General features: G+C 63.2%; 4 protein-coding genes across 5 annotated transcripts; 1 reads left to right on the forward strand and 3 right to left on the reverse strand.

Moving 5' to 3' along the window:
• Window positions 1-528: 528 nt before the first annotated feature.
• LOC143826416 (uncharacterized) lies at window positions 529-1,407 on the reverse strand. Its single transcript, XM_077315202.1, has 2 exons — window positions 1,174-1,407; window positions 529-753 (listed from the first exon to the last, which is right to left on the reverse strand). Exons 1-2 carry the CDS (start codon window positions 1,309-1,311, stop codon window positions 553-555), a joined length of 339 nt encoding a protein of 112 aa, XP_077171317.1. The 5' UTR covers window positions 1,312-1,407; the 3' UTR covers window positions 529-552.
• Window positions 1,408-2,369: 962 nt separating this feature from the next.
• LOC143825061 (insulin receptor substrate 1-like) lies at window positions 2,370-7,771 on the reverse strand. Its single transcript, XM_077313022.1, has 2 exons — window positions 6,951-7,771; window positions 2,370-5,470 (listed from the first exon to the last, which is right to left on the reverse strand). The coding sequence occupies exons 1-2, from the start codon at window positions 7,624-7,626 to the stop codon at window positions 3,747-3,749; spliced, it is 2,400 nt and encodes a 799-aa protein (XP_077169137.1). The 5' UTR covers window positions 7,627-7,771; the 3' UTR covers window positions 2,370-3,746.
• Window positions 7,772-10,779: 3,008 nt separating this feature from the next.
• Window positions 10,780-11,750, forward strand: LOC143825063 (rhomboid-related protein 4-like). Its single transcript, XM_077313026.1, has 3 exons — window positions 10,780-11,199; window positions 11,412-11,547; window positions 11,640-11,750. The coding sequence occupies exons 1-3, from the start codon at window positions 10,842-10,844 to the stop codon at window positions 11,722-11,724; spliced, it is 579 nt and encodes a 192-aa protein (XP_077169141.1). The 5' UTR covers window positions 10,780-10,841; the 3' UTR covers window positions 11,725-11,750.
• A 569-nt stretch (window positions 11,751-12,319) lies between these two features.
• On the reverse strand, window positions 12,320-19,780 carry AGFG2 (ArfGAP with FG repeats 2). 2 transcript variants are annotated; one of them, XM_077313024.1, is made up of 12 exons: window positions 19,518-19,780; window positions 18,241-18,334; window positions 17,970-18,085; window positions 17,676-17,796; window positions 17,143-17,278; window positions 16,882-16,980; window positions 16,501-16,603; window positions 16,252-16,316; window positions 16,081-16,167; window positions 14,722-14,865; window positions 14,308-14,378; window positions 12,320-14,072 (listed from the first exon to the last, which is right to left on the reverse strand). In XM_077313024.1, the coding sequence occupies exons 1-12, from the start codon at window positions 19,778-19,780 to the stop codon at window positions 14,001-14,003; spliced, it is 1,371 nt and encodes a 456-aa protein (XP_077169139.1). In that variant the 3' UTR covers window positions 12,320-14,000. The 2 variants fall into 2 exon arrangements, with proteins under 2 accessions (XP_077169139.1, XP_077169140.1); XM_077313025.1 differs by lacking the exon at window positions 16,882-16,980 and having other exon boundaries at window positions 19,518-19,755.
• Window positions 19,781-20,462: the final 682 nt, after the last annotated feature.

A 20,462-nucleotide genomic window follows, 5' to 3' on the forward strand; every position in this document is an offset into this window, starting at 1 on the left:
CCGGGAAGGGGGCTGCTGCGGCCCAGACACTGAAGGCAGCCCCACGGAGGGAGGGGGGAGCACTCCATGCCCCCCCATTCCAGCTCCTACCTGCAGCAGCACCGGCAAGGGCCAGAGGGCACACTTCGGCATGGGAATGCTCCAGGAGGTGTCCAAATGCTCCCCCCCCATTTTCTCCAGCCACCCACTGCGACCTGAGAGCCCAGCCGAATCGGCACCCTTTCGACTTCCCAAATGCCATCCAGCAGCTTCTGAAGGCACCATCCCTCCAGCCACTGGCTGACCCCTCGCCCCCTTCCCATCCCCTGGATGCCACTGTGCCATCTTGTAGCAAGGAGTCGGTCAGGCAGAGGTGGTGTGGGGGTGGCAGGAGTCTAGGGCTGGGGGGGGCTGTCATGAAGAGCTCTCCCTCGCCGCCTCTGTGGGTCGGTGGCCTGGGGCTCTGCCCCCTTTTCGGGAAGTGGGGCACGAACGACATCCGGCGTTCTCCGTGGGCCTCGCAGAGGAAGGGCGGCTGGGCCAGAAGGCTCATCTCCTCCACAAATGTCTTTATTAATTAGCCACGGGGCGGGGGTGGCCTGGCCAGGCTGCCCTTCTCGGCTCCAGCCCCGGCTGGCCCAGGGCCCGGCCTTCTCCTCGCTTCCTCTCCAGCTGCTGCAGGCGGCGCCAGAGCTTCTCCATCACGGCGTCCAGGAGGTGCAGGGCGTCCGCCAGCTCCGCCTCACCTTGCCTGGAGGGGCTGGGGACTCTGGCCTATGGAGGAGGAGCCGGAGGAAGGTGAGCCCCGTGCTGCCAGCCCCCCCCCCCCAGTGGACCACTTCTTAGAGATGTTGCCCAGATCCCCGTGATCCTCCTTCTCCTCCCCACCCCTGGACAAGGCAACTGTGAGAAGAAAAATCAAGAGGCAAGATCTGCCAGCCCCACATGAAAGTTTCCAGGGTATGGGCTATGCCTCTTCTCCAGGAAGGACTCTGCCCTCTGTCTGTGAGGGACAGAGCAGCCACCAGATTCTGAGGCAGTGGGGGTGGCCTCCCCATGCCTGGGGGCTCAGGGTAGGTCCAGCTCAGCCATGCTTGGTAGGCTGCCTGGCGGTGTTCCCGAACACCCCCCCCCAAAGCCCTCTTCCCCTAGTGAGGACTCTGCCCCTCTCAGCCCGGAGGCCCGTGGACTGACCTTGGGTGCCCTGAGCCCCCGCTTGACCAACAGCAGGGCTGAGGAAAGGAGCAGCAAGGCCAGGGCCGTGAGGGCCATCCAGGAGATATAGGCCAGCGGGGTCAGGCCCCAGGGCGGGAGAGAGGCCTCCAAGCGCATCCCCACAGCGTCTCCAGGCCTCTGCGGCAACACACAGCAGGCCGAGTACCCACCACACTAGCAGCTCTGGGGGGCCGCACTGCCAGGGGCACCGTGACCCTGGTTCCAGAACTGCCTGGCTGCCAGGCAACAGGAGGACAATCAGGTGGGGGTGGGTAGCATAGCCCCCCCAGCCTTTGAAGCCATAATTTGGCTCCCAAGAGCAGCAGGCAGCACTGAAAAACTTAGAATAGATTTGGAAGGCACCTCAGGGGTCATCTAGTCCAACCCTTGCACTATGTATGACACCCACAACCCTCTGGCTCATCCACTGTCTCCTGCTGCCCCCTCGAACCTTCACAGAATCAGCCTCTTTGCCGGCTCTCCAGCCTCTGCTTAAAACATTTCCAAAGATGGAGTATCCACCACCTCCGGAGGAAGCCTGTTCCACTGAGAAACTGTCAGGAACTTCCTCCGAATATTTAGACCAAATTTCTTTTGAATTAATTCCATCCTATCGGTTCTGATCCCCCCTCAGTCGTCTCCTCTCTAGGTTAAATAAACCAAGCTCCCCCAACCTTTCGTTATACATCCTGGTCTCCAAACTCCTCACCATCCCTGTTGCCCTCCTCGGGACATGCTCCAGCTTGTCTACATCTCTCTGTCCAAAACTGAACCACTACTCCAAGTGAACGAAGGAGCCGCTGCAGGAGTCCAAAGCACCAAGCCCCTTGACCACGGGGGGGGGGGGTGTCCAAAGCACCAAGCCCCTTGACCACGGGGGGGGGGGGGTCCAATGCACCAAGCCCCTTGACCACGGGGGGGGGGTCCAATGCACCAAGCCCCTTGACCACGGGGGGGGGGGGAGTCCAAAGCACCAAGCCCCTTGACCACGGGGGGGGGGTCCAATGCACCAAGCCCCTTGACCACGGGTCCATTGGCCGTGGCCTGGTGGGGCCAGCTGAAGAGGGCCAGGTAGTGGCAGGACCTGCTCTCCCCTGAGTCAGGCCGGCCTGGGAATTCGCCAAGCCCCCACCATCCATGCCCCTTTGTGGAAAGAAGGAGCAGGGAGGAGGAGCTGAATTTCAAAATGCCTTTATTGCCCAGGACCAGAACCAAACTGTGCGACTCCGTGATCCAGAGACCGGGGGGGGGGGGGGGGCTACAGTCAACATAAGGCAGAAGCACCAGGCAACTTACTAAATGGGGGGGGGGGAAGGGGGCGAGAGCCTGGCTTGCAGAGGAGAGAAGGGGCAGGCGCTGGGAGAGGGGAGTGGCCAAACCAGCCTACCAAATCATTGCCAGGTGCCAAGGTGGGCCCATCAGAAGGGGAAAACGTGGGGGGAGGGGACGGAACGAGGAGGGGACACGGGCAGCTCATCTTTGGCGTGTGGGGAGGGAGACACCTCGATGGAGTCCAGGAAGGCCCCCCCCCAAAAAGGCACATGACCAGAATCCCAGGGAGGGGCCCCAGTTCCTCTGCTGCGGTGGGGGCTTCACAACTATGGAATGAAAGAGGAGGAAAAGGATCAGGTTGTTTCACGGGGCGCCCCTGAAGAGATGTGCTAATGCTCCCCCTCCAGACTTCTGGAAGGCAATTGATGCACAAAGAAGTTGGGGGGAAACCGCTGAGCAGGCAGAAAGCATCATCCAGCAGCCACTGAAGCAAGCACAGGCCCTGGTGTGGCCCCCTTCGCCAGATCAGCCCCAGGGCGCTTGCCAAGCCCCCCCCCCCCCCAAGAATGCAGGCTCATGCCGATTTCTGTGCAGGTGGCCCAGGGCCCCTGAGAGTTTCTTTTTAATCTGCTGCAAACTCAGGAGGGTGAGAGCCACAGAAAAGCCAAGGGGGAGAAAGAGCCGGCCCCTCCCCTGGGGGAATCCATGTGCACCCTCCCCCCATTTCCAAAGAGGGAACTAGGGAGGATCCAAGTCAGCAAAAGGAAGGCCAGTAAAAGGGGGGCTGACCGGGAGGGAGGGCCGAGCCTGAGAAGGGAAGGGAAGGGAAAGCCGTGGGGGGGAGGGAGGGAGGGAGGGAGGGGATCTTGCTCCCTGTGGAGCAGGCGAGGGGCTGGCGAGGGGCTGGCCCTGGCACCAGGAGGAAAGGCAGTCTTCCCAGGAACACCACCGGGCCAGAGGGTGCATGCGGCAGAAATCTCTACAAACTGGGAATTAAGGGTGGGAACGAAGGCATGCACCATTTCCAAAATGTCAAGGGGCAGAAAGAGACTCCAGTGCCATGAGGCAGTCCCAGCCCCAAGTAGCACCCAGCCACTGCAGAAGGCACCGTGGGTCCCCTGCCGCCTGGGGATCATGGCCTGCTGCTTGGGGGGGGGGGGGGGAGGGGGTTGCTCAAGTCTCACTAGACCTGCTGCTCAGCTCTTCACACCCTGGAGGCAGCCATCTTCCCCATTAGGCTACCTTGCAAGCATGTTGTGAAACTCAAGGCGGGAAGAAAGTCATTCTATTTGCCCTAAAACAAGCTGCCCAGTCAGCTGCCCGCCTTCTCCCACCCCCCAACCGGTGCCAGCCCCCGCCTCACCCGCCTGCTCAGGGCTCAGCGGGCACCTGCGCTGCTTCCAGGGGTGGTGGAAGTCGATGCTGGCGTAGGCGTGGAGGGCCTGGCTGCAGGGGGCGGCGGCACGGAGAGAGGGGCACCCCTCTGCCCCCGCCTCCTTCGCCAGGTCGAGGTCAATGTAGTTCAGGCCAGGCTCGGCCTCGTCCGGAGGCCCCCGGCTCTGCTCCCCGTCAGGGAGCCCTTCCAATCTGCGGAGGGGCAGCCCTTGGGCATCCGCTTGAACCAGCCACGTCACTGCAGCTGCCGCACCATCGCCAGCCAGCCCTGGCCCGCCCTTGGCCTCCGCCAGCACGGCTCCCAGCTCCCGGTGGGTGTCACTGGCGGTGTATTCAATGCGGACGTACTCCCCGGAGCCCCTGCCCCCAGGAGGGGGGGCCCGGGCCGGCTCTTCCAGGCTGTCGGAGCTGGTGGAGGAAGAGTTGGAGAGGCGTCCTGCGAGGAAGGGGCAAGAGGAGGGCCGAGGGCCGTTCTTGAAGCAGCGCGGCAGGGAGCAGAAGGGCCCGGCCCCGCCCGAGGGGGCCAGGAGGGGGCTGTGCTCTGGCGGGGAGCTGGAGGCTGAGCGGCTGAGGGGGGACATGTTCATGTAGTCGCAGCCCCCGCCCCCCGCCCCCCACGGGCTAGGCCCCTCTGGAGAACAGCTCCCGCTGGGGGACATCAGCATGTAGCCCCCGCTTTCCTGGGGAGGTGAGGCCCTGGCTGGGGCCCGGGAGATGTAGGCCTGGCCCCCCGCGCTCCGGGCCCCTCCGGGAAGCATCGCCATGTAGCCGGGGTCAGCGCTGCGGTTGAGGCCTTCCGGGTAGCTGGCCGAGGTGGCCACCGGCCTGAGGGGGGGCTTCCTCCGGGGCAGGCGGTCTTTCTCCAGGGCCAGGGGGGGCAGTGAGGCTCGCTTGTTCGGCTCCAGCCCCCACTGGGCCAAGCCACGCCCGTCAGGCAGCGCCAGTTTGCGCATGGAAATGTAGTCCGGGCTGCGCTCGGACACCAGGAGGCTCAGGTGGCCGAGAGTGTTGGCCGAGCGCGAGTCAGCCGGGCTCGATCCCCCTTCGTCCGAGGAGACGCCGCTGCAGTCGCTCCAGGACCCCGGCTTCTGCACGCCCGCCTGCCTGTCGAGAGAGCAGGCCCCCTCCGGGCGAGGCCTCCGGGGCAAGGCGGCCGGGCCGGGCGGGGGCGTGCCGAGGGGCTGGTGGCGGGGGGGCACGGAGATGGGCGCGGAGGCCAGGGCCTGGCTCTTGCTGCGGGTGCGGAACTCCTCGCTCAGGGCCCTCATGGCCTCCAGGATGGTCTCGTGCATGTGCTGAGCCACCACCAGGTCCTCCACCTGCATCCAGAGCTCCCCGGGGCCCGTGGCGGCCGAGCGGCCCACCTCCATGAAGAAGTAGTTCTCTGAATGGCCACAGCGCCGTACGTTGAGCAGCTGCAGGACCACGGCGGCCACGGCCGTGTTCAGCTTCACGAAGCTGATGGTCTTGTCCGTCAGGCACAGCAGGTAGGTGCCAGCCAGCTGCTTGGTGTGGCCCAGGCCGCGGGGGCGGAGGCTGACCTGCCAGGCCTCCTTGAAGGCTGGGCTGGGGAGCGCAGAGTCCCCGTCTCCATCCCGGGACACTTGTCCTGCAAGAGAACAGAGGGGAGCCGTCACTCAAGTTGGAAGGGGCTCAGTAGCAGAGTCCCTGCTGGGCACGCAGAAGGTCCCCGGTTCAATCCCCGGCAGCAGCTCCGGAGAGGCGAAGGGCCCTTCCCTGCCTGAGATCCAGGCCCGGCTCTGCCGCAGCACCATGGGAGGAGGCTCCTGCAGGCACTGATGGGCCAGGGGAGGTCAGGGAAGGACTTTGTGCCTGGGCTAGGCTGGCTTCAACCTTCAGGGCCAGAGGGGAGAAGTCCAGGGAAGGGCCAGCCAGCTTCAGGGGAGAGCAAACCCCAAAGATGTGGTGGAGGAAGTGATAACAAAAGTCCTCCCCACTCCCACCCCAACACACGGCTTAATTCAAGGCTCTACCACCTCCCGCAGGCTGCTGGATAAGGCCAAGCAAGCCCCACCAGAGGAGGCGAGGAACGCAGACGCCTCAACCCCCCCCCAGCTTTAATGCGGCACCCCAGCAGCCCTCCTGGGCGGCCCTGCTCCCTCCGTCCTCCATGGGGGGCCCTGGCCGAGAGGCGGCTTCACTGATAGTCTGTCTCCCTTTCCCCCCAACCCCATGCCCAGGGGGAAGCTGCAGCTGCTCCCAGCAAGGACCCCCCACAAAAAAGGCTATTTGGCTCCTGGAGGCCGCAGACAGGTGCAGGAGAAGGGGGGGGTGCGGGGGGTGGGTGGGCTGGAAGGCAGCAAACACATCACCCCCCCCTCCCCAGCTCAGTGCTCCAGCAACTGGCCCCACCTCCTCAGGGGATGTAGGCAGTTGCCACGGATACTCGGTGGGATGACTTTTGCACAGGTTGCTGCTGGGTCTCCAGACAGAGCCAATGTTTAAGCTAAGTAGTTCTGGGAAGCAGAAGAGACAAACAACTCCCAGCCCCCAGGAACCTCCCTGGCACCCCCCCCCCACACACACACACACTCCCCCCCCCACCCTCTTGGACCTCGCTCCCCCTGCCCAGAGAGCCCAGGAAACCTGCTCCTTCTGCCCCCTCTGCTGCCCAGCCCCCACGCCACCCCAGGAATAGGACCCAGGGAAAAGTACACCATGTCCCAAGCAAGGCACCAGCTGTGCACACACACACACACACACACCCCAGCAAGCGGAGTGTTGCAAGCCAGATCTCTGGGGAAAGAGAGTCAACAACTGGCTTGGAGGGGGGGCACTGGAAGGAGTGACAGCGGGGAGGGGGGAGCTGGGGAGGGGAGGGCAGGGCCGGGGATGGAAGGAGGCAAAAACACCGGAGGAGCTCAGCAGACAGCCCAGGTCCAGGCAACCCGGTTCTTGAGAAAGGCAGGTCAGCGGGGCGCGACCTCCCCCCCCCCCCCGCGGTTGGCGCCAGGCCGGAGGGGGCTTCCGCAGCGGTCCCCTTGGCGCGCCAACAGGCCGGGCTGTGGAGGCGGCGGGACCCCGAGGGGCATCATGCCCAGGGCGGCTTTTCTCGCTCTCTCGCTCACCGGGCGCGCGCAGCTCCTCGAGGGCGGCGAACCAGGCCTGCTGCTGCTCGGCGCTCTCGGCCGCCACGCCGAAGGTGCCGTCGGGCCCGCAGAGGACCAGGAGGTGGCGGTGGCGCGCGTCGGCCCGGCGGCTGATGCTGAGGGCGCGGGCGAGGGGGAAGGCGCGGCGGGGGCGCGCGCCCGCCCCCCCCGCCCGGAACTTCTTCTCGCTCTCGTAGTACTCGAGCCGCGCCGGGCCCCGCGGGCTGCTGCAGCGCAGCACGAAGAAGCGCCGCCGCTGGGACTTGGCCTTGCGCAGGTAGCCGCACAGCCGCACGTCCGACGGCCCCGCGCCGCCCGCGCCCTCCATCCGACGCCTGGCCTTGGACGGCGAGACCAAGCGGCCTTCCCTGGCCGCCCTCCGAGCGAGGAGGCGCAAGCCCCAGCCGCGCCTGCAGCGCCCGCCCGTCCGTCCGCCCGCCCGTCCGCCTCCCGTGGGGAGGGGCTGCGGCGGTGCACGTGTGCAGCGCAAGGCCGAGCGGCGGGAGCCCCTCCGCGGCAGGCTGCGCGCGCCCCCCGCCCGCCCTTCCTTTATAGGGCCCTGCCGCAGCCGCCCCGCCCAGGCCCTAGCGCCCGGCATCACCGGCTCCCGACGTCGCGGGCGGGTGGGGCTGTCCCGGCTGGGTGCTCTGCCCATGGCCAAGGCGGGCTCGCCCCGGGGAATAGGCGAGCGTCGCCAACCTCCTGGGGGAGCCGGCAGGGCTGGCACGGCACCCGGCCTCCGGGAAGCGGAGGGCGGCCTCGACGGCTCCACCCCACCCCAGCCCGGGCTCCAGGGCGCTGCAGCCCTAGCAACAACGCCGAGCCAGACGGAGGGACGCGGGGTGGCGGTGAGAAACGGTGCGGGCCCCCCTTCTGGCGGGAGAGAAAGTAGTCTGGCCCTCCTGGCTGAGCCCTTGTTAAAGGCACAGGGCGTTTCCTCCAGGTCAGTTGGCAACCGCCGCGCATCCTTTGCCGCCTCCGCTTCCCACAGCCTGACTTGCGTGGGATGGAGAGGGTGTGTGAACGCGCGCGGGAGACCCACGACGCCGCGCTGGCGGAGCATTCCCGGGGGAATAAAGAGCCGAAGTCCCGACGGCGGAGCTGGCCGCCCTGCTAGTCACTTCCCCCGGGGGCTCCTCTTCCTCCGAGCAGCAGAAATCTGGTGGTGAAGATGCTTGGGGGGGGGCGGCAAAGCCTCGCACCCCATTTCCGACCTGATTGCCTCTGGCTGGGCCCTGGAGCCCCACAAGCAAAGCTCCCCTCCCAGGAATTGTCAGTGGTAGACGGCTTCTGTACTTGGGAGTCCCACTGAAAGCCACACACACCTTATTTGAGGCCACCTCAGCCGGAGACCACCAGTCCCCACATCCTGGGGGCCGGCTGAGCACCCCCAGCCCACCTTCCAGTCATGCGGTGCTGAGATTTGGGGCAGAAGGCTTGAGGGGGGCTCCCAGGCGGGGGAGGGGCACATGCAGATGGACATTTTTATATGAACATGCACACCCAGGTGTGCAGTGTTTGCAGTCCAATTCTGCCCCTTTGCAAGAAAAGTGTGTGTGTGTGTGTGTGTGTGAGGGGGGGGGGAGTTTGCCCTGAGAGGCATCATCAGCTTGGAGAGACACGAAGGGCGGACAAAGGGCAAGGAATTATTTACACCAAACCTCCAGCCCCAGAAGTCCTGTCTCCACCGGGCCTCTCCCCCTCCCCCAATGCGCCTTTGACGTGTCCTTTGGACACTGAGAACATCTCCCGCAAGCAATACCCCCCCCCCCCCCGCTGTCTTCCACATTTGCTGGACTTCCAGTCACTACAACAAATTCAGAGGGGTGTGTGTGTGTGTGCGGGGGGGGGGGGGTGATCTTGTTAGCCTGGGTGTGGCCTTCCTCTCCTCTGGAAAGGGGGGTGGGGTGACTTCTGTTCCAGTTGGGAAACAGAGGTGGGGGGGGGGGATCCAGGCCAACGAATGCAACCCCAGCGGAGGAGGCAGATCTGCCACCCCCCTCAGAAGGTGCTGGAGCCCCTCAAACAGCCAACCGCAAGGCACCGCTGCAGGGGCCTCTCTGCTCATTGCTCCTGCTGTCCCCTGACCACGGGCCTGCCACAGCCCCACACCACAAGGCAGCCCTGCTGGGCGCCAGGCTCTTCCGGCACCCCCCCCCCCTCCCAGGGCGATGCTAGTGCAGGGGCTCGTCTCGTGGTTAAGAGGGGTAGCCTCTACGTTGGAGAACTGGGTTTGAATCCCCGCTCCTCCACATGCAGCCAGCTGGGTGGCGTTGGGCTAGTCAGTCCGGCTAGAGGTGTTCTCTCAGAGCTCTCCACCCCACCTACCTCACAGGGTGTTATTTGTGGGCAATTGTGAGCCACTTTGAGCCGCCTCCTGGTAGAAAAAGCGTGGTACAAACCCCCCCTCTGTTCCAGCTCTCGTTTTCCTTCCGTTCTAGCTTTAGGCCTCTGGTTGCCTCATTTCTCTTGCCTCCTTCACTAAATGTCCCCTTCGCTTGTAGGGGCTCACACGCTGGCATTTGCTAGGCGGACTAGAAGAGATGTAAATGGAAACGACACAATGAAATGAAATCCAGCCATTCTAAGGGTGGGCAGGCGGGCCCTGAGGCCGAGGGCCGGATGTCTTCCCACCCAGAGCCCCCCCCTTGACAGACGCAGAGCCCCACGGCCAGACCAACCAATTTCCTAGTACTGTTGTGGGTGCCAAGCCAGGCTATTTACCAAACCTGAGCTTGTTTTCTGCCTTGCGCCCTGGCGTTTGTGGGCAAACAGTCTCTGTGGGCACCCTGCTCTGCACGTGGCCCAGCCAGACAGCCCACTGTTGTGATCACAGCCAGCGACGGGGAGCTGCAGGAAAGCAGGCGGGACACCCGAGAGGAATGGAGAGCAGATAGGGCACCTTTACAGTCTCTGCTTGGGGTCGGTGGGACATTCCTGCTCTCTGGACCCCTTGAGTTATGTGGGCCAGTCCAATGGACTGCCAGAAGGTGTGGTTGTGATGTAATAAATTGCAGCAGGAACCAGAGAAGACTTCTGCATTTAGGCCAAAGGAATTTCCTGCACAGGTAAGTGGAGGGAGCCCCAAAAGGTTAAGAAAACAAGGGGACAATATGTAATGTTATAAGGACCAACGAGCAGTTTGTATAACCTTGTATATCGCTCCACTCTTGGGGCAGCTCTTGGGTTGGCACTTGCCCCCTTTTGAGTGGGGGATACCAGGCCTAGTAGTAGATCTTGGGATTGGATCACAGGGTGCCCCGAGTCAACGGTGGGATGCCAGGCTGCATTAAGAGGAGCCTAGAAGCCAACCCACAAGGAGCAGGAAGTCCACTCTGGTCTCCACTGGCCAAGCACCGCCGGGAGCCCTTGGGGGGAGAAGCCAACACAATGGGACAGATTCAGAAGAGGGCAATAAGGTGGTCAAGCAGCAGAAGAGACCTCCAGAAGCATTCCTCCAGCGGCCTCTTGGGCTCCCTAGAATCAACCTGGTCAATCTGTCAAGGTGGATCCCTGCCACAGCCTCAAGACTAGACTGCTCCAATACCCTCTGCAAAGGTCTGCCCTTGAAGTCAGTCTGGTACAGAAGGGGCTACTCAGCCCTCACTTGCAGGGGCAGGCCTTGACCGGCCCTTCTGCGGCCACTCTCTGGGCTGCCCATCAGCCGCAGGATTCCATGTGGAGACACTGCCCAGAGATTGCGGGAAAGGAAATGCAGTCCCCGTCCTGCAGCCATGAAACTCTGCCATGTTCCTGCCCAGCCCTCCTCTGGGGTGGGCAGGGGGTCATAGGTGAGAGCTGGCATCAGCCCTGAGGTCACAGAGAGGCCTTCCTCCTGCCCCACACCTCCCATCGGGGCAGGCTGCCCCCATGGTGCCCTGGGCCACCCTGGCCTTGGTGGCCCTCAACGTGGCCATCTTCTGGCACCCCCTCCGCCCTCCTGGAGGCGCCTGCCTGAGCGTGCAGACCGTGTGGGATTGGGGCCAGTGGCATCGGCTGTTCTTGGCTCCTTTCCACCACCTGAGCGCCTGCCACCTGCTGATGAACATGGCCACCCTCTTCTGGCTGGGCAGAGGGATGGAGCAGGTGGTGGGCAGTGTGCGGACGGGCACCGTGCTGCTGCTCCTGGCGCTGCTGGGCGGCCTCCTGCATCTGGCACTCAACGCCACGCTGGCCGTGGCCACCGGCCAAGGGTGGTACTGGGAACACTGCGCCGTGGGATTCTCAGGTGTGTTTCCTCCCGGCTGGCCTAGGCACCCAGAGGCCTGGCCAGTGGCTCGCTTGCCAACCTCCAGGTGGGGCCTGGAGAGGACCGCTAGTCTCCAGGGGGTGGTGCTGGGTGACCTGGAGGGAATGGTTCCCCTCCCCACAACTCTGCATCTGCCTGGTGGTGGCCGTCCGGCTGCTAGCCCTGCTCCCGCTTCCCTTTGGTGGCCTTAGGGGTCCTCTTCTCCCTGGAGGCCATGGGCCAGCCGGTGGAGCCCTTCCCGGTGGCCTCGCTGGCGGGCGGCGTCGCCCTGACAACCAGGTGGCTCTGCGTCCTCGAGTGCCTGCTGCTCGCCCTCCTCCACCCCAGGTAGGCCTGCCTGAGAGAGCTGCGGGAGGCGGCTGGGAGAAGGGGGGGCGCCTGGGTAGCTGCTGATGCACGGCCCGTCTCCCTCCCCGCAGGAGCTCCATCACGGGCCACGTCTCCGGGATCCTGGCCGGCCTAGCGCTGTCTGCCTCGCCCCTGCAGGTGGGCAGCCGCGACTGACCCTCGGAATACACTCTCACCCCCCTTCCCACGCCTCCGTCCGAGACTGCAACGCCGGGGGTGGGAGCGGGTTGGGATTATTCCTGCAACACCGGGAGCGGGAAGCACCTCAGTCTGTCCAGGGCGAGTGCGCGAGGCCATGCACTTTGCACACGCTCAGGGGCTCCCCGACTGGGTTGCCATGGGACCAGGATGGAGCAGTTTAGGGGCTGGGAAGCTGGCTCCCCACTTGGAAAGATTTAATCTGGCTGGAAAGACTGACCCCAAGGAAAACACATGGAAGAAGGGGCGGGCGGGGGGAAGGCTTGACAGCCACACCTTCTGCCAGGTGAGCCGTGCGGTGCTGGGAGCGTCCTGGGCACCAAGGCAGACTTGCTACAGGCAGTCCATTAGGGGGCTGGCATCCTCCCCACCCCTCCCTTTTCTTCAGGAGGGGCTCAGCAGACACCAAACAGGACCCCCCTTAGCACAGGAGCAGTCTGGCTCCCCCCCCCATGTTGTGGGTGCAAACACCAGAGTGCTTCGTAAACCAGAGGCTGTGGCCTGTTCCCTCCCACCCACCACCCACCTCTCGAATAAGCCTTAAGACACAGGAGAGGGGAAGAGAGTTTTTAAAGAGGTTTTCATATAGCTCCTTCCAGACATTTCTAGTGCAACAACCTGTGTGCCCGTGTACACTATATATATTATATATATAATATAATTTGTGAGTATAGAGATATACATATATGTCTTTAAAAATGTAGTCCACAGTTTGCATTCCGAAAATATAAATTCCAGTCTTTGTTCAGGGAACACAGCCCTGCTCTTCCCGGGAGACCAGAGGTCACAAGAATAAGCCCCAGCACAGAGGAACGGCCAGGGAGGGGCAATGAGGACCTGGAATTACACCAGGAGAGGCAGGGGCACAGAAGGGAGGAAGGAGGGGGGCAGAAAATTAAAGGACCTGCCCCCCCCCAAAAAAAACACATTTTCCTATGAAAGCCCCTGGTGTTCTGCACAAACTCCCTACCGTGTAATAGGGCCCTTTGCCCCCCCCCCCCCGTGGCCCAGAGGAGTTTGCTCAGCTTCTGGGCCATGGCAGATGAGACCGGCGGCTGAGTGCCAGAACCTCAGATCCTGACCACTGGGTCCAAGAGGCACCCCTTGGGTGGGAGTGGTCCCCGAGGGAGGGAATGCTGTGGGGGAGCTGGCCAACAGACTAGTGCAGGAGGAGAGGAGAGTGGCAAGTCCGGCTGGAGAAGGGGAGGTGTCCAAGAGAGCTGTGAATCCCCTTCCTGGACGGGGGGGGGGGGGCGGTGCTTGGCCACGCAGCAGAGGGGAAATTAAGACGGATGGGGTGGGGGGGTTGAAGTCTCCAGCTTCGAGTTTCACCAGAAGGAGGGGATGTGCAGGGCTCCTCTGTCCAGGCACGTGCCAGCCACCCCCCCCCCACCCGTGGCCTTTCTGGATGCCAGGACCCACGCAAGAGAGCACCAGGTGGGTGGCAAGGGCCACGGAGCCTTCTTGCTTCCTCCCTCCTTGGCAGGCTTGCAGGCATGCATGCGTGCAGAGACTCTTGCAAGGACGCAACGGCTTGAGTTCCTTCCTTTAGTGCAATGACTGAGAGAAACGAGGGGGTGGCACAGAGGACCGAGCAAGGGTCCTCCCACCCCGTGTGGGCGCTGCGGCTTATTCTCGCTCCCTCCACGGAGCCTGGCAGCCTCTCTCTGGCTGAACGCCCACACAGCGGAATTCGGTAGGGGAACCAGCAAGCAGATAAGCAAAGGCGGACAAGCGGAAGAGCGAACCTTGGCCCTTGGCGAGCCAGCGGTGCCAGCAGCAGGGGCTGCTGGGAGACCGGCAAGGGGGCGGCTGAGGAGGAAGCTCTGAGATTGGAGAAGGCTGGGACTCCAAAGGGACTTCCCTTTCCCTAGCATGCCCTGCAGCACAGCAAGGGCCTCAACCTTGACACCGTGTCCCAGCATGCACTGCAGGGAGGGGGGGCAGCCTCTCCAGCCACTCCACGGTGCTGGTTTGGGCCTATTGCTCTCCCCCCCTCCGGCAGGCATTGCAGCTGGACCCCCGGCTTCCATTTCAAGTCCCAACAGGTCCTGCTTAGAGCCAGGCCCTCTCTCCCACAGCCAGTAGTTAAAGCACATCGCCCAGACCCCCCACCCCCCAGGGACAGCGAGAGACAGACCCCGTGCCTGCCTGGCAGATGCAGTCCAGGATGCTGAGGCAGGCGGGCGGGTGAGGGGGGGGAGCATCTCCTTCGGCATCCGTGGCTGCTGGTGCTATAAGAAAGGATTGGTGGGTGGGTGCTTCCCCAGAGCGAAGGGGACGGGCGGCGCTGCAGTCATCGGGGCCTGTGGGGGGAGACAGAAAGGCTGCTGCACAAGGGGGGAGCGGGACGCCCCCCCCCCCTCCCGTGCTCACAAAGCCCTCTGCACGGCTCAGAATATACAGGGATGAGGAAGGGGAGGTTTCTGGGGGCATGGTCAGGCTGACACTAATGGGACCCCCCTCGCCTCCCCTCCCCACACACATGCCTCCCCCAACTGCTCTCGCCCCCCCCGAGGGAAAGGAAAGGGGGCTCCTTACCACAAACGGGTTGGTTGAAATGCCTGCTGGCTGTCCGACTTTGGTTAAAGGAAATGCACCAAACGGGGATCCTAAAGCAAGGGGGGGGGGGAGCCAAGCAAGAGGAGGCAGCTTCAGAGCTGTGAGGCAGAGTCCCTCCCCGTCTCCCCTCCTGTGTCTGGCCGGGGCCATCCAGAACTGCCTGCCCGGGAACTCGTTCTGCAGGGGGTCAGATTAGATGACCCTGGAGGGCCCTTCCAGCTCTGTGTTCCTACGACAGACAAAGCTGCCTCACGGGGACTTGGCCCTCGAAGCCCCCCCTCGGCCCGACCCTTAACTGCCCTGAAAGCCTTGCCCATTTGCGGGCAAGGAGAGGCCCCTCAGCTGCTCACGCCAGGCTCTGCTTCCTGCCCCTTCGCCACCCCGACCACTCACCGCCATTCTGCTGCTGCCCCACCAGTGCCGGAGGGTGAAACTGCGGCTGCTGCGGCTGCTGCTGCTGCTGCTGCAAGGGAGGAGCGAAGATGCCAGAGAGGGGGGAGGCGGAGAAGCTGCTGGGGGAGCCCACCACGAAGGGCCCTGCAGGAAGAGAGCCAGAGGGAAGGGCCTTGCAGGAGCCCCATCTCCAGCCAGGAGTCCTCGCTCCCTGCTGGGCCCCACTCTCCATCCCACATCCACGTCACTCCAACAGCAGCCCAGGGGCTCCCTCGAGGCCTCAGGCCTCATCTGCGCAGTTGCCATCTTACCAGAGTCGGAGCTGGGGAAGCCCACTTCCCACAGGACATTAAAGGTTTATTTCAGCCCAATTAACCTATAACAGCAGCGGGACTCCTGCCCACCCTCTCAGCCTCAGCTTGCCGCCAGCTGGCATCTCTTGTGCATTTGGGGCTCCGGGAAGGGAGAAGCAGCCTCCGCCAGGACAGCCAACTGAGACACCACCCAGCTAACTTGCAAGCAACTATTCAGTGGCTCAGTGGGAGGGATTTTACTTCACCCCCCTTGCTGGTGACTCCAGAAGAGGAGGACCAAAGAGAACAGGATTAAACAGGCCCTGGGCAGCCAGGCAAAAATAGCAAATACCGGTTAGTAACCAAACTTGGAACATGCAGAGAAGAAGAGCTGTTTTTCTGCACTCCCTCTTCACTCAAAGTGGCTCACAAACAACTCCCCCATTCCTTTCCCCACAACAGACACTCTGTGAGATAGAGGTTTAGGTGGGGGGCTGAGTGAGCTCTGAGAGAACTGTGATTGGCCCATGGTCACCCAACTGGCTGCATGTGGAGGAGGAGGAGTGGAGAATGCAAACCCAGTTCTCCAGGTGAGAGGCCCTGCATCACCACCACACCAAGCTGAACAGGTTAATAAGAAATCCTATGAGTTCAAGAAGCAAGGAGGAGAAAAGTGAAAACACAGACAACAGAAAACACCTCCACAACACCCAGCGGGCGTGTGTGTGTAGACAATTTAAACAAATAAAATTCAAGGTTTAAACCTTTCAAACAATAACATACCTTTGTTTGTGTTTTTCCCAAACAGTACAGCTTTAGGCCTCAGGCAAAGATGGGGGGGGGAGGCTGCACAGGAACTGCGTCTCACCTAATGGGGCGCCACTCATGCAAAGTCTCTCAGAAAAGGCCATTTGCATTGAAAGCAAGACTTGGGGCTGCAGAAGCTATCAGGCAAGACTGAGGGGGGCCGCCTCACTGGGCACCCCCACACCTTCGCCCCCTCCCTCCCTCCCCTCCCACAGCCCTCTGGGGCAGGGAGATGGAGAAGGGGCTGGTGGGGCCTTACCTGGGGCCAACCCGTTGCTCTGGAAAGGGTTCGTGGAAGGCCGCGTGGGCTGGGGGACGGCGGAGGGTGCGAAGGGGTTGGTGCTTGCTGCAAGGGAGAAAGGCGAGGTAGCCGAGGGAACCGGCAGGCCAGGGACCCCCTCCTGCACGGGAAGGGCCTGGGAGGACTTACCCCCGTAGGCTGCAGCTGGGCTGGGCGGAGGCAGGAGAGGGGACTGGCTCAGGGCACCGAAGACACTGGCAAAGACAGGGACAAGTTCAACGTGGAGAAGAGGCTCCAGGGAGGTCCTGAGGCCCCTCACCCGACCCTCCCCACTCTAGACGACCACAGTGGTCCTGCAGGAAGCTGACTCGGAGGGGCTCAAAGACCATCAACGGCCTCCCACACAGGAGGGCAATCTGAGCCAGGGAAGCAGCATACCTGCTGGGGACTCCTCCCACTCTGAAAGTGCCGCCCATCTCCGGCATGCTCACTCCTGGTTGGCCGGCAGGAGAAGCCGGGAATCCGCCCAGGTGGGGGCCACCTGGAACAAGGAGGAAGAGCAGGTTCAAGCAGGGGGCTTGGAGGACTTGGCAGCTTCTGTGACTTCTCTGGGTCAAAAGGGCTTGAGGAAAGGCGAGGTCCACGCTGCACTGAAGCCAACACACAATCTCCAAGCCCCCCCCCCCACACACACACTTAAAGAAATGCTGATCCCCCCCCCCCCACACCGGAGCACCAGTCCCCTGTCCAAAGGCTCCCAAGTCCTGGCTCTCGAGCTGCCCACCACCTCCAAGCAGGCACAGGAAGAGGAAGCCTTACCGGCTGCAATTGGCGGGCTCTGGAAAGGACTCGGGCTGGAGGGCAGCGAGTCCCCAAAGGCCTCGAAACTGGGGAAAGCGGTGTGGGCTGGCACCGGGCCTGAGAGAGCAAGCGGCTGGGTCAGAGCTGGACAGAGCGGGCGAGGCCCCATCCCTGCAGCGGAGAGCAACGTTCGCTCAAGAATGCCCCAGGCGGCCCTCCCGGGGAGACTTCAGACCGACTGTCGCACAGGCCCCCTCCCACAGGACAAGCCCCACTCACCCCCAAAGGCAGGGAAGGCGGTGAAGGCCGGTCCGGACGGAGGGGCAGCAAAGGGGTCCCCCCCAATGTCGGCCAGAAGATCCATGCTGGCTTTCTTGGCTGGCTGAGGGCCTGGCAGCTGGGGTTTGTCCGCGGACTGGAAGACAGAAGCTCGTCAATCTGACAGCCCATTTGGTGGGTTGTGCTGACTCACTCTGTGACCGAGTCCGTGTGGGAAAGGGATGATAAATACTGTCAATACAGATCTCCGAGCGCCATACGGGGAGGCAGCCCCCCTCCCCCTCCAGAGGAGGACATGGCGGGCAGTGGAAACCACGCAAGGCAGGCAGCACTCCTGTTGCAACAGGGCAGGCCAACTGCACGGGCCAAAGGGCTTGCGGGCTTTGGAAGAGCAACTTGCAGGCAACCATCTGCTCGCCACCCACGCCCCCTTTTCACTTGTTCACAGCTGGCACAAGCTTGACTGGGAGACCACAGCACCAGCAGGACTCTTCTCGTCTGTCCAATCAAGAGTTGTGCGCAGCAGTACCAACCTGGACTGGCCTTCCCACTGCAGCCCCTGGCCCCGCGTCCCCCAGCAGTGCCTTGGCCTCTGTGGTGGAATTCTGGGCTGCCAGAGAGGTTAGGCCTCTTCCTTGCTCCGGCGTGACATACCTGCAGGCGAAGCCAGAGGGGAGCATCAGCCACCCAGCACAGCCTCTGAGAGCCACCTCCCCTCCTGCTTCCCCTGCATCCGTGTTCTTCTTTGACTCTGCCCCACACTGGGCACGGGATCAATGAGTCTGCAATGACTTTGGCACTCCCCAGCCCCTTCTGCTTGGCCTCACCATCGCTTCTTCTCATATTTCTCCTGCAGAAACTCCTTTAACCTCTGAGGGTCCTGGGAGTCCGGAAGCAGAGACGCCCGAGAGTCAAAAGAGCCCAGCCAGATCCTTCGGCAGGCCTGGGGAGGGGGGAGACAGAATCAGAGCGGGAACTGGCAGCCCAGGGGTCGAAGCAGACCACCTCCCTCTGAAGCCTTTCCTCTCTCTGGCTCCACTTCCCAGCCAAAGCCCAGGGCCTCCTGTCCCAGGGGGAAGATGCCAACCTCCAGCTCACCTGGTTCCCGCGGGACTGGAGGAACTGGACCTCGCTCTCCGTGAAGGTTGTCATGGAAATAGATTTGACCCGGTGAGGGGGGTTCAGGCCACGGCTGCAGGGAGAGGAGAACAAGGCATGTTCACTAGAAAGCCAAGCCTCAGCAGCCCCCAAAGGAACAAAACTAAGATTCCCACGTCCATCTTGCAGGAGGGGAGGGGTCAAGAGAGACCCAGGAGGAGCACCAGCCCTCAGGACCAAGCCACATCTGGACGTCGCCCTCCTCCCAAACGTCTGCTGGCCGAGTTATGCCCTCACATTCTGCCACCCAGAACTGCTGACATACAAGTTCCTAGTCTGCAGCTGTAAATTATTCAGAGCCCTCACATGAAATATTTAGAAAGACATTTCTGCAGCTGCTATTTTCACATGTGAATAACCCACCTGGGGGTCCAGGCAGCTGGGGGGGGGGGTTCAGGGAAGAGCTAGGGCCCTAAATCTTTCAGTGAGTCCCACTTGGGGGTCTTCCTCACAAGAGCCTGCAAGCACCGGAGAGAGGCACAGGGGTGTCCTGGGGTCACAGAGGGGACACAAGAGGGGTTATCTGCTGGAAACTCCCCAGGCCCTGCAAAGCGAGCGCTCCGGTGTGACTGACAGCCTGCCTGCTTGGCACCCCCGCCCTGGCAGGAGGGCGCTTCTGTCAAGGACTCGTTTCCCTCCTGGAAAAGGAATCGTGCTCTGTGCGGATGACCGCCTTCCCGCCAGGCTGCCTGAGAGCAAGCTTTGGATCCAGCGGCACCTTTGAGGCCCACAGCGCTTAACTGGGCCAATAGGACTCTGTCCTATTGCTGGGCCAACAGGGCTACCTGCCAGAATCCCCCGAACTGGCCTCGGACGAGGGCAAAACGCAGGCCGCGCGTGGCATTGGGCCAAAGGCTACTTCCTCGGAGGTCAATGGCTGGGCAGCCATTTGAGCAGCGTCCTGTTTGGGGGGGCCGGCCTGGCTCCTGCCAAAACAAGCCCTCTGGGCCCCCTCCAGGCCTATCCCGGGGCTCCTCGCTGGCTCCCGACCAAACATGGGAACCAGCCCCTCAGTTCTGGGGCAGGCAAAGGGCGCCTCCCCCCTCCCCCTCCCCCTCCCCCCCTTCAGCACCATCTTGCCCCCTGCCTGAGAAAGCTGAGAGGGGCAGCCCTGCCTGGCCGGGGGGGGGGCACGGCACGTGGGCCCCCCAGGCGGCTGCGCTGGCCCTGCCTCCGGAGAGCCTCCCCGGCCCGGCGCAGTCTAGCGCGGCACTCACAGCGCCCCCGAGCAGCCGGTGCAGACGAAGCTGCCGAGCGTGATGTCCACGTAGGTGACGCCGCGCTGGCCGCACTCGAAGCAGAGCCGGTTGGCGGCCTCCGAGGCGACGAGCTCCCGCACGCGGCGCGACCAGACCTCCGCCTCCGAGTCCCGCGGGGAGCCGGCCTTGCGCGCCCCCGGCCCCGCCGCCGCCGCCGCCGCCATCCCTCGCCCCGCAGGCGCCCCCCGCCACTGCGCACGCGCCCTCCGCCCCCGGCGCATGCTCCGCTCGGCGCCTCGCCTGCCCGACCGTCGCCGCGGCCCCTCGCGTCTGCACGGCGCATGCTCCAAGGCGGCGGGGCCCGGGAAGAAGGGAGGGAGCCGTCAGGGGCGCCCTTGGCGTCACGTGCCGCGCGCGTTGGCCCCGCTCCCGCCCACCGATCGCCGACGGCGCAGGCGCGAGCCCTCCCCGCCCCCCCCAGGCCCCCTCAGAAGGCGAGTGCCCCCCCACCCCCCCTTCGGGCCCATTGGAGGAATTCGGCCTCAGGCCCCGAAGTGGGGGACGGAGGGACCCCGGGCAGCCCCCTTCTCCATCCTCCGCAGGGGGAAAGGCCTGGTCCCGAGTCAGCCTCCGCAAAGGGAAGGGAGGCCCAGCCGCGACAGAGCCAGGAACCCAAAAGCTGAGCTGTAATCAAGCAATATAAAGTCTCAGGAACCATTGTTCACTAAAGTGCACCAATACTGGGTTAAAACAAAGTATTAAAAAACTGTACAGCTCTAACGACACATGAACAGACCAAATGCGTTTCGACCCTCCTGGGTCTCCCTCGGTGGTCAATAAGAATATATCATCTAAAACCAATTATGGTTTGTCATCCAGAGCATCTGAATTCGAAGTCCAGCGGGGCAGCCCCCTGAGACCAGAAGCGCAAGTCCCTCGTGGCCCTGCAAAGGTTTATTGTGA

This window comes from Paroedura picta, chromosome 16, assembly GCF_049243985.1.
Source record: "Paroedura picta isolate Pp20150507F chromosome 16, Ppicta_v3.0, whole genome shotgun sequence".
Classification (NCBI taxonomy): domain Eukaryota; kingdom Metazoa; phylum Chordata; class Lepidosauria; order Squamata; family Gekkonidae; genus Paroedura; species Paroedura picta.

Excerpts from the sequence above, each read along its gene's own strand:
- LOC143826416 (XM_077315202.1), bottom strand. The coding sequence starts at position 1,311 with ATGCGCTTGGAGGCCTCTCTCCCGCCCTGGGGCCTGACCCCGCTGGCC. Across the intron at positions 754-1,173 it reads GGGGGCTCAGGGCACCCAAG|GCCAGAGTCCCCAGCCCCTC; the intron begins GTCAGTCCACGG and ends CCTCCTCCATAG.
- LOC143825061 (XM_077313022.1), bottom strand. The coding sequence starts at position 7,626 with ATGGGCAGAGCACCCAGCCGGGACAGCCCCACCCGCCCGCGACGTCGG. Across the intron at positions 5,471-6,950 it reads CGAGGAGCTGCGCGCGCCCG|GACAAGTGTCCCGGGATGGA; the intron begins GTGAGCGAGAGA and ends GTTCTCTTGCAG.
- LOC143825063 (XM_077313026.1), top strand. The coding sequence starts at position 10,842 with ATGGTGCCCTGGGCCACCCTGGCCTTGGTGGCCCTCAACGTGGCCATC. Across the intron at positions 11,200-11,411 it reads CTGCGCCGTGGGATTCTCAG|GGGTCCTCTTCTCCCTGGAG; the intron begins GTGTGTTTCCTC and ends TGGTGGCCTTAG. Across the intron at positions 11,548-11,639 it reads CTCGCCCTCCTCCACCCCAG|GAGCTCCATCACGGGCCACG; the intron begins GTAGGCCTGCCT and ends CCCTCCCCGCAG.
- AGFG2 (XM_077313024.1), bottom strand. The coding sequence starts at position 19,780 with ATGCGCCGGGGGCGGAGGGCGCGTGCGCAGTGGCGGGGGGCGCCTGCG. Across the intron at positions 16,168-16,251 it reads CCCAGCTGCAGCCTACGGGG|CAAGCACCAACCCCTTCGCA; the intron begins GTAAGTCCTCCC and ends TCTCCCTTGCAG. Across the intron at positions 14,073-14,307 it reads TTTCAACCAACCCGTTTGTG|GCCCCGATGACTGCAGCGCC; the intron begins GTAAGGAGCCCC and ends CTCCCCCCACAG.